At 36.1% G+C, this 13,107-nt stretch overlaps 2 protein-coding genes across 2 annotated transcripts; both read right to left on the minus strand.

Moving 5' to 3' along the window:
• Positions 1-509: 509 nt before the first annotated feature.
• LOC140154264 (uncharacterized oxidoreductase YrbE-like) lies at positions 510-3,223 on the minus strand. Its single transcript, XM_072176849.1, has 3 exons — positions 2,999-3,223; positions 2,351-2,519; positions 510-816 (listed from the first exon to the last, which is right to left on the minus strand). The coding sequence occupies exons 1-3, from the start codon at positions 3,074-3,076 to the stop codon at positions 713-715; spliced, it is 351 nt and encodes a 116-aa protein (XP_072032950.1). The 5' UTR covers positions 3,077-3,223; the 3' UTR covers positions 510-712.
• Positions 3,224-4,156: 933 nt separating this feature from the next.
• Positions 4,157-12,174, minus strand: LOC140154565 (uncharacterized oxidoreductase YrbE-like). Its single transcript, XM_072177131.1, has 5 exons — positions 12,061-12,174; positions 9,808-10,021; positions 6,532-6,602; positions 6,188-6,296; positions 4,157-4,295 (listed from the first exon to the last, which is right to left on the minus strand). The coding sequence occupies exons 2-5, from the start codon at positions 10,014-10,016 to the stop codon at positions 4,157-4,159; spliced, it is 528 nt and encodes a 175-aa protein (XP_072033232.1). The 5' UTR covers positions 10,017-10,021; positions 12,061-12,174.
• Between the last annotated feature and the right edge of the window lie 933 nt (positions 12,175-13,107).

Raw genomic sequence — 13,107 nt, forward strand, 5'->3', positions numbered from 1 at the left:
ACATTCAAATATGCAAAATTTCCTGCTCGCTGCGCTCGCATTATATGATAAGACAATTTAATGTTTTAAATTCGGGTTCCCCAAAATCTTGCATGTGTAAGGGGGGCAAAGATTTTTGGCACGTCAAAAGGGGGGCAAAGGTTTTTGGCACGTCGAAAGGGGAAAAGATTTTTGGCACGGCCAAAGGGGGCAAGCGATTTTGGCAGACCATTTTGAGAATTCACCCCAGGGTACACATAATTATTGCACCACCCCTTAGTGTTGCCCTTACACTGCGTGTTTGCGTTTTACAATGGCACTGGCACGTTGTTTGTGGTAAATTAACGAAGTTTAAAAGGTTAAAATCACATATTTAATACCTCTGGAAAAAACCGGGAAAAAAATCGCAAAAATTAATATAAAACACTACTGGAGTAAACATTTACACATCACACAACAAATTTTTTAATACTTTTTTTATCTGCAGGTTGAAAGGGGATCATAAATATTCTTGAATATGAAGAAATATGATTGATCAATATGGATTATTAAAAAAAACCGCATTTCGCATTTGACTTTTTTGACCTGCTACAGGAAACAAACATGTTTTTTTTTGCCTCATATTAAATATGATACTGCAAATGGTATATGTATAGTTGAGGGTGCATACTCCTCTGGCCTCTGGGTTGTTGGTACACTGACAGACTATCTATACATGCAGGATTATGTGGTTTTAAAGCTTGACGGGCTGGCCGGTCTTCAGTGATTCATTACAAGCTGCTATAACTTTGTGAATGTTTTTGCACTCTTTTGCCGTAACAACGTTTTCACTTTTCCCTGCAAAAACCAATAACAAGAAAACACAAGCTTTAGAAATTGATTGGTATAACCTGCATTATCCCTCAACTAAGGTAAGATGTTAAAGATATTTAAAAATACACCTGACAAAAACTACTTTATAAAAACAGGACAAATCTGTTCCAACTGACCAGCAGGGAACCAAATGATGGATCCAAAAGGATACAACAGTGTCACACTAGTAATGGATAAAATTAAAAATAGGGAAAATATGACACAACATCCAATGGGGGAGTAACACAAAATATATAAACAGAGTTAAAAACCCTAAAAATTTAGGAAAAAAAAACACTCTATGATTAAATTTCTATGACCAACGGCGGCGGTGGGTGCAGGGACCAGTGTCCCCCACCGCTCCCCCACTTTTTCAAACCCATTAATGTGCTGTGTGTCACATATCTGGATGACAATAAATAATCAATTCTCTATTATAGACCCTGACATAAAGTGTAAAAATGATGCACCAAATGGCTTCTATTGGACCTTCAAGTTTCCAAAGCATTTGTGCATGGATAAATAAATCCACCTTTTCGTTTCAGCTTTGGACACCAAACACTATATAATTTATACAATAATAATAAAATATTTAGACCTTCATTTAATCCTTCTTCTGATTTTTCAATAAAAAATTGTACACAATAATAGTGCCAAAATGGTCCACCAAATGGCTTCATTTGGGCCTTCAGTTTGCAAAAGTTTCTCACTTCTTCCCCTCAGACACCCCCTATTGTCGCGCAAACGGCCATTATTTACGTTTTAAATAATATCGATGTATATATAAAATTTAAAAGCTGAAAACCAACTAAATGGTCTTCTCTATACATACATTGTAATTAAGGAATATTAATGGAAAATTTACCTACCAAACTACAGTACAAATTCAATGCTATTCCGCGCGTATTTCACCAGCAATAAATTGAAGATTATAAGCTTCCATTTCATGGCCTAAATGTGAGTGTCGCTCGACAAAATTACATTTTATGGTAGCCATGATGTATCTTCTCTTAATTCCATATGATTTTTATGAATTTTATCTATTGCTTAAGGGAGTACTACACCCCTCGATAAATTTGTGTCTATTTTTGCATTTTTCTAAAAAACTAATAACGCAGTGGTAACAAAAGTTGTGTATATTATAGGGGCAAGGAATCCAATTACTACACTGGAATTTAAGTGACCCAAGACAAGCGGTTTGTTATTTATGATAAGAAATAAGGTACCGCTATGATGTACCTCGTTTCCTATCATATATACTGAACCGCTTGTCTTGAGTCGCTGACATTTCAGTGTAGTAATTGGATTCCTTGCCCCAATAATATGTGTAACTTTAGTTACCAGTGTATTATTTGTTTTTGAGAAAAATGCAAAAATAGTCACAAATTTACCACAGGGGTGTAGTACCCCCTTAAACATGTGGTTTAACGAATACATGAAGTGGAACGGAGAGGTAAGCATGTTCCTTTTGTGTTTCTCTGTTAACGATTTTAACATGTCTACTTATCCTATGACCTACCTTGGAGAGCATTCACGAATTGGTCAAGTTCGGCTTCGAAACAATCTCTCCACAGCGTATAATGGTCAGCGTATCGGTTTTCTCGTAGCTCGCCACTGTCTCCTAAACTGACAACAGACGTCGGGTACACGGCTTCACGTTGTAAACACACTCCATTACTTCCGTGTATCTGGAGTTTAAAAATGTGTTATAGTACAACATTTGGATCATGATCAGTAAGTGCTATTTCCAAGTTATATTTCACAGCTGGGTGGGCGGCCAGGGGGTCATAAACATTTTCTACCCAAGATAGTGGGTTCATAAAAATTTAGCCGGCGATAAGGGGGTCATGAAAATGGCATCCCTCTCGCTTGTCGCTTGTAACTACATTCAATTGTTAACTTGTATGTAGTGCCCGTCTAAACGCACTCGCATGTAGCTACGTGCAAGTTACAAGTGACGATTTCCTTACATGTAGCGAGTAACATTCGAATGTAAGGCCAGTGTTAACAAGACTTGCATGTTAACTCGCTTGTAAGCATGACCTTGATGACCCAATCCTATTCTGATTTAGAAACATGGCTAGAATATACAATGTTTGTAATATGGAATATCATGAATAATGTTTTGTGGTAAATTTGTAACAAGGGTTTTTAATTTAATGTATACCTCCATACGATGGTCAGCGCCATAATTTGCTACACGTCCAAGATCGATGGTCACAATGGCTCCACTTGGATATTTCATGACAACGAGGGCTTGGTCGACTTCACCAAGTTCTCGTAATTCTTCGACCCAAGCATGACCTTGTGCGTAAACAACAGACGGTAAACCTCCAATAAACCAGCCGGCGAGGTCAAATTCATGAATAGCGAAATCCACAAAAATACCACCTTAAGTAAAAATGAAATAAAGCAAGTAACAACTCAAACATAATATTTTTATTAAAATATGTCTTCATGCTTGCCCTTTGGTGCAATGTATCCACCAAACATGCCAAAGAGAAACTTAATAATAATGCTCAATACAGCACAGCATCTTTGCGGTGAAATGCAAAACCCGGGTGCAAAACAAGCAGATGACACTGCATAAAAGGAGTGAAACACGTAAGTGTCCGGTATTCCCAACTGTCCGGTATTCCCTACAGGTACCCTATAAGAAATTTTATAAGGGCCCGTTTATAACACCCAAATGTATATGTATGTGGGGGTGTAAAAACTTATGTTTTAATAGTATATTTTGGTAAGATTTCTATCATGTCTGGTTCCAACGATTTGAGAAAAATAGAAAATGGTAGCCATCTTGGACGCCATCTTGAATTTCTCAGTTAAGATGACTTTTCAAGATATGTGTCATACGTATCAAAATAAAATGTACAACAAATTTCAATATTATATATGGTCTAATTAGATATTAATTAGGTTCATGTTGTTATGTTGGATTTTTAAAATTTTGCATTTCACATACTGTCGGTTTTTTACCTAGCTGGGGGGTTTACACCCCCAGCTAGTATATACTGTCATCATCTTTTTCTGGAATTCAGGGGCTTAGCAAGTGGGTGGATAGGGTGGACGAAGTCCATGGGCCCCGAGGGTTTAGGGGCCCCGAGCTAAAGCAAAAAATTAAGTAAGGGGGAAAGAGCTGATAAAGGATATGCTAAAAGGGCCCTGCACTGCTCCTTGTCAATGGGCCCCTGAGGCTTTTGCTACGGGCACGCACCTGCTGGAATTATTGGCTTATTTGCCAATTTTGCCTTTGACCATGTCAAATTTGAGATTTAATTGCATTTGAATTATATTCACATTTCATCTGGTGTTGCGATATCTTTTAATACATACCCGACGTTTTTAAATATTCTATTGGTTGAGGGACTTTGTCTCGTGCTATTATTCGAATATCTTTAACCTGTCCTATTTCTCCTTCTTTGAAACGCCGATGAATACTGCTAATTGAAGGGTCGAAACGTCTGTGAACAGAAAAAAAAAGTTTTTTACAAATATTTTATGGGTTCTGTGATCTTTTTAGCATTAAAATTAATTATGTTAATATGTAATTCGTTGAAATAATTAATGCTATTAACTGCCCAGCAAACACAAAACGTTTTCGACATCATTCGCAAAAGGTTATAAAAGGTTGTCAGAAAACGTTTAAATGTCGGGTTGTATAAAGGGTATATTAAGAGTATAAAACGTTTTCATAGCCTTAAAAAACATTTTTTGATAATCTAGTGCTCAGCAAACAAAAATGTTTTACAGCAAAACGTTTAAATGTCGGGTTATATAAAGGGTATAAAACGTTTTAATAACATTCCAAAAACATTCTTGAAAACTTGATACAAAACATTCTAAACAAAATGTTATTTTGGGGTTGAAAACATATTTTGCGAAAAATGTTTGCCCAAAATATTTTCAATAACGTTTTAAAAACGTTTTCATGACCTTTATATAACCCGACATTTAAATGTTATTAAAAGGTTTTGAAAAAACATTTTAAGAACATTTCTGTGTTTGCTGGGTTCAAACATTTTAACATAATGTTATTTAAGTATTGACACAATATTTGGCAAAAATGTTTGCAAAAATAGTTTACAATAACATTTTTGAAAACATTTAAAAATATTGTTGTAGTGTGTTTTATACAAAACGTTTTAAAACGTTATCATGACCTTTATATAACCCGACATTTTAATGTTATTAAAACGTTTTTACCTAAACCAAAAGCCAAAATATAACTTATTTAAAACGTTTTTAAAACGTTTTTGTGTTTGCTGGGTGTATTAACTGATAGGCAAGCATTCTGTATATTGTGATACGAATTAAACGAAAACAGTTTGGAATTAATTAAAACTCTGAGTTTTTCGTTTTTTTGCATCAGCCCGCCACGAATTGTTTTCAGTCTTCACTAGCAAAGGTAAGCATAATATCATGTTACATGATTTGTGCATGTCAACTCACTCACACATATCCAATGTTCATTGCTCAAGCAAACATGTGATTCTATGTATTACGTAAGAGATTGCCTTGTGGAAGAGGTGATGCATAGTTTGTCATTATTAAACAAAATCTAAATGCTGAAAAATGACGAACATTTGGATTTGTTTTCATTTCTATCATATTGTAAAGTATACCAAGTAGCTGAGGTATTATCTCAATATGTTAGGAATATATTTTACCTGACGTTCGCCATCTTGGACAGTCTTCATCGATAGTCTTTTTTTTTAAGTCGTTAAAGAGTTTTAGCCTGACGATGATAGACTTGACTCAAGACTGATTATTGTATATATAGCGTAGCGGTCTAAATTTGCATTTCCGAAAATTAGCTCGAAACTCAAAAAATAAGTATGGGAATATATTCTCTAAGAAAACAAAATTTCATGAAAATGGGTATTTCTTTCTTAAAACAAAATGTACTTTCAAAATACAATGGTAACTGTGCTTGCAATACGGGATAAATCGGTTTTATTATTGAAGCAGTAGGCACAGCATTGTTGTACACACGTACGTAAATTTTAGGCTTAAGTCCGGGGCTAAAGTCTGCCACTTGCAAATGCAAAAGAAAATAAGTTTCAGCGTTATGACACTGTTGGTCAATGCTGTAAATGCAAATTTGGGATACATAAGTAAAACATAACATGTTAACAAATACAACACCTTTTGAGACATTGTTTTGTATAATGCTGTTATGTTTTATTCTCGTTACAATAATGCACATTACACAACATCGTTGAATATCTAGCTCCATCATCTTCTTCAGCATCAACACAACGAGAAATGAACTTCCGCGTTTTAACTCGTACCGAATCCTCTTCTTCTTTCCCCCTTCTTATCTTCCACTGTTAAAATGGCTATACATTCTTACCTACAGAAACCACAAAACAATATACGTCCGTTTTTCTCTGCTTCTTCATAACACGACTGGGTGGAGGCTTCATCGGTCGTCAATGGTTTTTCACAAAAGACCCCTTTACCTGAAAATTGGACATGTTCGTTATGAGTCAAAATGCCGATTTGTGATTCGTCGCTTTGCTTAAATCTAGTAACGCATGAGTTCTCTCGAATTCGAATACAGAGATTTACATGATTGTCAGCCAGAATGGAGTCAAATGACTCTCAAAGTGGAGTAACTAAACTAGCACTGATTCGCAAAAAGAGTCGCCTGACTGTCACAGCTACCTGAGCTTTACATACATGGTAATCACCTACCTGCGTTCAGACTGGCTTTGATGTATTCCTCGTGAGAATCTGCCTGTGTGCATATAAAGGTAGCGTCAACACTGAAAATGCGATCAAAATTAACAGTTCTATTATGCCTATAGCAAATGTTGCAGAAGGGGTATATCAACATGTGCAGATTGTCCATTGATCGGCCGTATAAAATTAGAGGTTGCGATTAGCATCTTTGATGCAAACTTCCACATGTAACGCCTCAAGGACGTTTGAAATTGACAATTTAAATTTGTTGGGGGAAATCAATAGAAAGGACGCGTTGTCCCATACGCTATGATACACAAGTTACGGCTGGTCTCTGACCAACGAAGACGTATCACCCGATATCCGTCTTTGTCCACAAAGAAAATACATCGAATTAACGAGTAAGCGTCATCGATGGTCGGTGGAAACTTAAACTGTTCAAAAAGCAATCAAACATGAGGAGTTTTGAGCCATTGATATGCTAGACGAATAGGGCCCTATCCGTTGAAAAACGCATTTTCGTTGCGCTGGTAGCTGTCCAGACATAAAGCGCATGGTATAACCCTATAAGATATTGCTACCTCTCTTTGTCACATGTTTAAGCAAGCCTTAGTGCTGTTCAAGACTGGTATCAGACTTGGAAAGGGATTGTCAGGACGTAAATCTAACTGAAAGACGTAAAGGTTTGTAGAATTTGGCCAGCTTTTACCAGTACGACGTAGACCGAGGATACGGATAATGCGAGCCGTAACAGTCTAGGTCTTTGCTGAGTTCATATAAAACAAACAAAAACTAATTAAAAATTCCCCGATGTCTTCTTTTTGTATGACAAAAACAGTTCTCACTGCGACACTACTCACCCACGCTTGCAGATACACAGTCGTATTTATTTAAAAATCATGATAATCACAGCAAACACGCGTTTTAGAGAAATGGTTTTAATGTCGGGTTGTAAAGGGTGTAAAAACGTTTTAATAAAACATTCATACATTGTAAACAAAAAACTAAGTTGAATTCACTAATTTTATTGCTGTGTTCACTTTTACTCAACAGTTGTGTAACAAATTAATATATGAATACAAAACCCACCCAAGTCTATACTTTGGCCAAATTGAGTTAAGCATGGGAAATTGTTGCTATACATAGGCCTGTTATATGTATGAAAGAACAACTCAAATTCATCCTCTGTGTCTATACACTCTTATTTCGCCAATTAAAAAAGTCTTAAACAATCTTAATCAATCTTAAACTCGTGTTAGTTACGTGGTCCTCTCGTCGAAATATTGGTTAAGGGCCCTTAATTTTCTTGTTGTTTAAGGCTCAAATCAATAGTTGGTTAAAACTTTAAACCAATAAATGCATATAGCACTTTAACCAGCTTCAAGTTTAAGTGCTTAACCAACTAGGTTGTTTAAGGTCTTTTAATCAATATTTGCTTAATAACTCTAAACAGATAATGATTTATATGTTCTATTTTATCTAAGGATTGTTTAAGAAATACAACTGCTTAATCAATGGTTGTATTGGATTTAATTATGATTGGGACTTTCTTTCTTTCTTTTTAAAAATTTTTTATACTGAAACATAATTCATGATAGATTTGAAGTCATCAGATCTTGTTCAACTGTGAGATTCGTTCAAAAATACAATTTCATGCATAAAGTTTTTTTTATCAGTTCAACCCGCTATGTATCCAGGCAATGTATCCGAGTAAAAAAAATTAAAATCTAGTAAGCCTTTCTCTCTCGCATGCATTATGATACAATGCTAAAATACAATACATCAACGCTAATAAATTCACACACTCGATACGGTATCCAGCATACCGATACTTCAATGCATCTCGTCTACATTGTAAGCTATTGTGCGTATGCCCAAAACTGAACATCGCGGTACACACATTGGTGATATACATGTGCCGTGCACGTAGAACAGTACAGTACAGTATCGCTAGAATGTCAATCCCAATGACGTTGTTAAATCTAGCAAATGAACGCATCAATATCCATCCTTTATGTCTCAATGATGTCTATGCATAACTTGATGCAACCTGATTGACTCAAACCTACCTATTTGAACGAAGTTTCAGGATACCATAAGCAGCACGACCAGCATTCACTCGTGGCCGCCATTTGCTTTTGTCATTTTAAACAATAATTGGTTAAAATTCCGTGGCGCGAGATGTATCGTTAAACAGGTAAAGTACAATTCCACTAACATTACACAGTTTAACGCCTTTTAACGTAACAACAAATAACCACCTTTATACGCTCGAGTTTAACAGTCTTTTAACATACGTTAAACTTGGCAGATTAAGCGCAAAATCACGCCTTTGAACATTAATTGTTTACAAATCTTAAACTTTTCTTCTTATACTTGGCGACTGTTAACTGCCGGAACAAGAGTGTACTGAGCATGTGAAAATAGCATGTATGAAAGAACCTCCTAAGTCCAGGATGTGAGTCTTGTAACACATTGATTGAAATCCAGTATGTATAAAAGTCCACTTGTAACACATTCATTGCTAGAGAGTGACTTTTGAAAATGAATTCATGTATTCAAATATTTGCAGTGTAAAACATTTTTGAACTGTTGACAAAATAATTTGCAAAAATGTTCGCCCAAAATATTTTACAATAACTTTTTCAAAATGTATTCACGATTTTTATATAACATGACATTTTAAAACGTTTGAATAAACGTTTATCTGGAAATATGAAACGAAATAAACCACACTCCCACAACACTCACCGATTCTACCACCACCACAACCACAACGCTCTTTACAGTAAGCCAAAAAATTAAGGTACCAGTTATCTTTACCCCTGTATATCCTAAACAAAGACAAATATGTCATAATTGGAACCACCAGCCAATAGCTGCATCTTTTACCTCGAATTTAAGACGCCGTTTGTTGAATTTGTTCAAGAAATAAAGACACGATGATCCAAAACCCCAAGGAAGATGCCAATTTAAAAGTTGCAGTTTCCTCCATTGCATGCGCTATATACACAAAGCGTTCGCGAACAAGGGAACTAGCGCTGTGCTTCCATTGATTAGCACGTTAAAACTAGCGTCATGCTTTCATTGATTAGAACACAAAAGAGCAACTTTTGATTTCGTCTCTTCAGTAGGTTTTAGATCACCGTTTCTTTAATTCTCAACCAAATTCAACAAATTTGACATGTCTTTATTTAGGATATACAGGGGTGAACACAACTGGTACCTTAATTTTTTGGCTTACTGTATATTCACGCACACACATGAAATGGCTGTCTGAAAAATTACCTTTTATCTTCAAGAACAGTCTGCAGATCAGACGGTGGCAAAACCTTAATGTCATCTCGATACTGTTTTATGAAATTAGAAGCCATTGTCGTGTCAATGTCAATGACATACTTCAAATCAAGTTTAGGATGGCACAAAATATTGCGAAAATGTGCAAATCTTGCTAGTCGTCCGAGACCAATCATGGCAATTCCAAGTTTCCGATCCATTTCAACTGCAAATAAAAGACAGTTAAGAAACGTGGATGAGCTGAAATAAGGCCTTCAGTTGAGGGTTGTATAATTCTTCCTTTGAATTCCTAAATACCATTAATTTCCTAAAAACCAAACAAATCTTTTTTAGCTACATTAACTGGTCAAACTTCCGTTTAGCCTTGATTCTACTTCAGGGGCTATTTTAACGTGCCTCCTGACACGTTCGTGCAGTGAGATTTAAAATCCGTGCAGTGAGAATTAAAATTCCGTGCTTTAAATATTTATAGGGAAGGCTTAATAGAGCCTTCTGTATGGTCTCTTTCATAGGGTCTGATGCATTTAGAAATAGTTTGGGAACCGCAAGTAGATCGTCAGCCTCCCCTCTTTGCTCACGACAGTGTTTTCAACCAATACAACTTCTGAACAATTTCTATTAATTTTGCCAACGTGCGTCCTATACGGTGGTGATTATGACACCGCCTGGCTATTACAGAAATGGGAGCTCACCTAGGTTTCATTATCATTGAGGTATAGGACTTTTTATTTTTTGGGAGAAGAGCAGGTAAGGCAACTAATTGACTATATTTCTACATGTTCATACTACATACTCTGAAAATTTTAGAACATTCGCACGAGTCCGTTTTTTTTTAATCACATTTTTGTTCCTAAAATGGGGGTTATAGCGCCCTCAACGGACACTCTCTCCATAGGGCTACATGTAAAGACCAGTTATAAACAATTGGCCCTAAAATAAAACGGACTCGTGCGAATTTCCTCAAATTTTGCATATGATGTAGATTTAACATCTGGAATGTAATGCAAGTGATATCGTTGCTGCTCTTCTAAATTCGTTTTTAAAATGTCCGCCCCAGACCAAGGTGACAGGGAAAGAACTGTACAATTGAAACCTAGTTATTGATATCAATTGGGCCTATTGGAATACATCCTTGGGCCCAGTATGGCCAAAGGATGTTATGGATGGCAATGATCAGGCGCGTAGCAAGGCGTATAAAAGTGGGGCGCCCAATAGACGGACCCAATATGACATAGAAACGCGACGCAGGGGGGTGTCTGAGGGGATGTGCCCCTCAGAAGTTAGAAACTTTTGCAAAATGATATGAAAAAATGAAAAAATCTTTGATTGGTTCTTTTCAAAACCTCAAGTGTTCCCTTCATCCGATCAGACTTTTTTTTATATCTAACGAAAGCTAACACTTCCCGCTAAAAACACTCTTATTCATTACGTCAACAGATGATGCAATACAATGTTTATAGTAAGGCGAACGTGGTAAATCTGTTCAAAACAACCTATTCACGCACAATTTTGACCAAAATGTAGGTTTTAAAAGTGAAAACTTCAGGTGATACTTAAAATATTTTTCAAATTTTATGTCATTAAATGAAAGAGCACACTTACATTGTTCATATACTAGCTTCATTTCAATGAGCAATGCCAATTCTCTTTAAAATGCAAAGCTTGTGCGAAAAGTTACTATTTTCGCCTGTTTTGTCATACAGTTATAAATTCAATGAATAATGACTTTGCTTAAAGGGCATATATATTGCTCGGACAACATCATGTCATTGGCAAGCTAAAATTGATATTCCGCAAAAACCAACTGTAAGCGGTGAGTTCCTTCGAATCGAACGAGACAGATTTGACCTAGAAACATGAGATGAATATTGCCAGCTTTGAGAGAATGGACTGTCAACACTCTCAATTAATGCACAGAACGTTGAATCAAGTATTACTAGATATTGCCAAATTGATCATCACTGCATATTTGCATATTTGAACGTGTTCCTAATGTTTTCCTACACTTTTTTAGGGTGTAATATAGAAACGATGCCCAAAATATCTGTGACAAAAATCTTGATCCCTTTCGACCTGCCAAAAATGCTTTCCCCCAAAAAAAAAAAAAAACTTTAGGCCTGCCAAAAATCTTTGCCCTTCCACCCCCCTATAATTCACCACCCCGGGAGTACACATAATTATTGCACCACCCCTAACCATTATTAGGCATAGCCTACAAATCCCCATATCTAGGACGTTACATACCTGCGGTTTTTCCTATCAAAGGAGCTTTCGATCATGCGACCTCTTCTTGTACTGTGTATAGATTGTGATTAACTTCCTATATACTATAATATATCACCACCGTATATATCACCGTACTTTAATATAATAGCTTCACCGACTTTTGCCCTTGCACTAAACATGTTTACATGCCCTTGCACGTTGTTTGAGGTACATACTATTAGTGTATAAAATTCAAAGGTTAAACGAGAATTGGACTTGACCATTGTCTGAAATAGGGTAACGGAATTATGCGCCCGCGGAGGCCGCAGTGATCGTTAAAGTCATAATGTACGATCTTTTTCAGAATTTACCTTTATTTTTTCAAAACCGATTTTTGGCATATTTGTAATACTTACACATGTTCTAACTTAAATCTATGAGCAAACTGTCAAATTCGTCATATTTGTAGTAAAACGGGACGATTTTCTGTTGGTCCGACATAAAGTCATAATTTTTTTAGATTATGACTTTATGTCGGCCACGATCGCAAACCGTAGTCTCGTACAAAACTAGTTTGGTTACGCTCCCTCCACATGTGGAGGGAGCGTAACCAAACTGGCCGCGTAGGAGACTAACTATGAGGCCGCACTCGCTGTCCTAATCCAAATAGTGCGAGATGTTTCGAGTGATAGAGGTGAAGTTTATGATGCTGTTTCTTTGCAAATTCCCAATGTTTTTCGCGTCCAAATGTATTAGGAACTTTCATAATGATTGCATATTATCATTTTAGAACGAAAAAAGAAAAATCTAAAAATTTAAAAAGATCGTACATTAAGGCTTTAATTACTGTACCTGCACAAAAATAAAGGTCTATACTCCAAACAAATTGTGGAACGTACTACCCAGCAAACACAAAACGTTTTCGTCATCATTCGCAAAAGGTTATAAAAGGTTGTCAAAAAACGTTTAAATGTCGGGTTATATAAAGGGTATATTAAGAGTATAAAACGTTTTCATAACCTTAAAAACATTTTTGATAATCTACTGCTCAGCAAACGAAAATGTTTTACAGAAAACGTTTAAATG

Source organism: Amphiura filiformis, chromosome 6 (assembly GCF_039555335.1).
Source record: "Amphiura filiformis chromosome 6, Afil_fr2py, whole genome shotgun sequence".
In the NCBI taxonomy this organism is placed as follows: domain Eukaryota; kingdom Metazoa; phylum Echinodermata; class Ophiuroidea; order Amphilepidida; family Amphiuridae; genus Amphiura; species Amphiura filiformis.

What these genes read in the sequence shown, in the direction of transcription:
- LOC140154264 (XM_072176849.1), bottom strand. Translation starts at nt 3,076, where the DNA reads ATGAAATATCCAAGTGGAGCCATTGTGACCATCGATCTTGGACGTGTA. An exon ending in GCGCTGACCATCGTATGGAG is followed by an intron (nt 2,520 to 2,998) that starts GTATACATTAAA and finishes TTTAAACTCCAG; the next exon opens with ATACACGGAAGTAATGGAGT. An exon ending in ATTCGTGAATGCTCTCCAAG is followed by an intron (nt 817 to 2,350) that starts GTAGGTCATAGG and finishes TGGTTTTTGCAG; the next exon opens with GGAAAAGTGAAAACGTTGTT.
- LOC140154565 (XM_072177131.1), bottom strand. Translation starts at nt 10,016, where the DNA reads ATGGATCGGAAACTTGGAATTGCCATGATTGGTCTCGGACGACTAGCA. An exon ending in ACTGTTCTTGAAGATAAAAG is followed by an intron (nt 6,603 to 9,807) that starts GTAATTTTTCAG and finishes TCGCATTTTCAG; the next exon opens with TGTTGACGCTACCTTTATAT. An exon ending in CAAAGCCAGTCTGAACGCAG is followed by an intron (nt 6,297 to 6,531) that starts GTAGGTGATTAC and finishes TCCAATTTTCAG; the next exon opens with GTAAAGGGGTCTTTTGTGAA.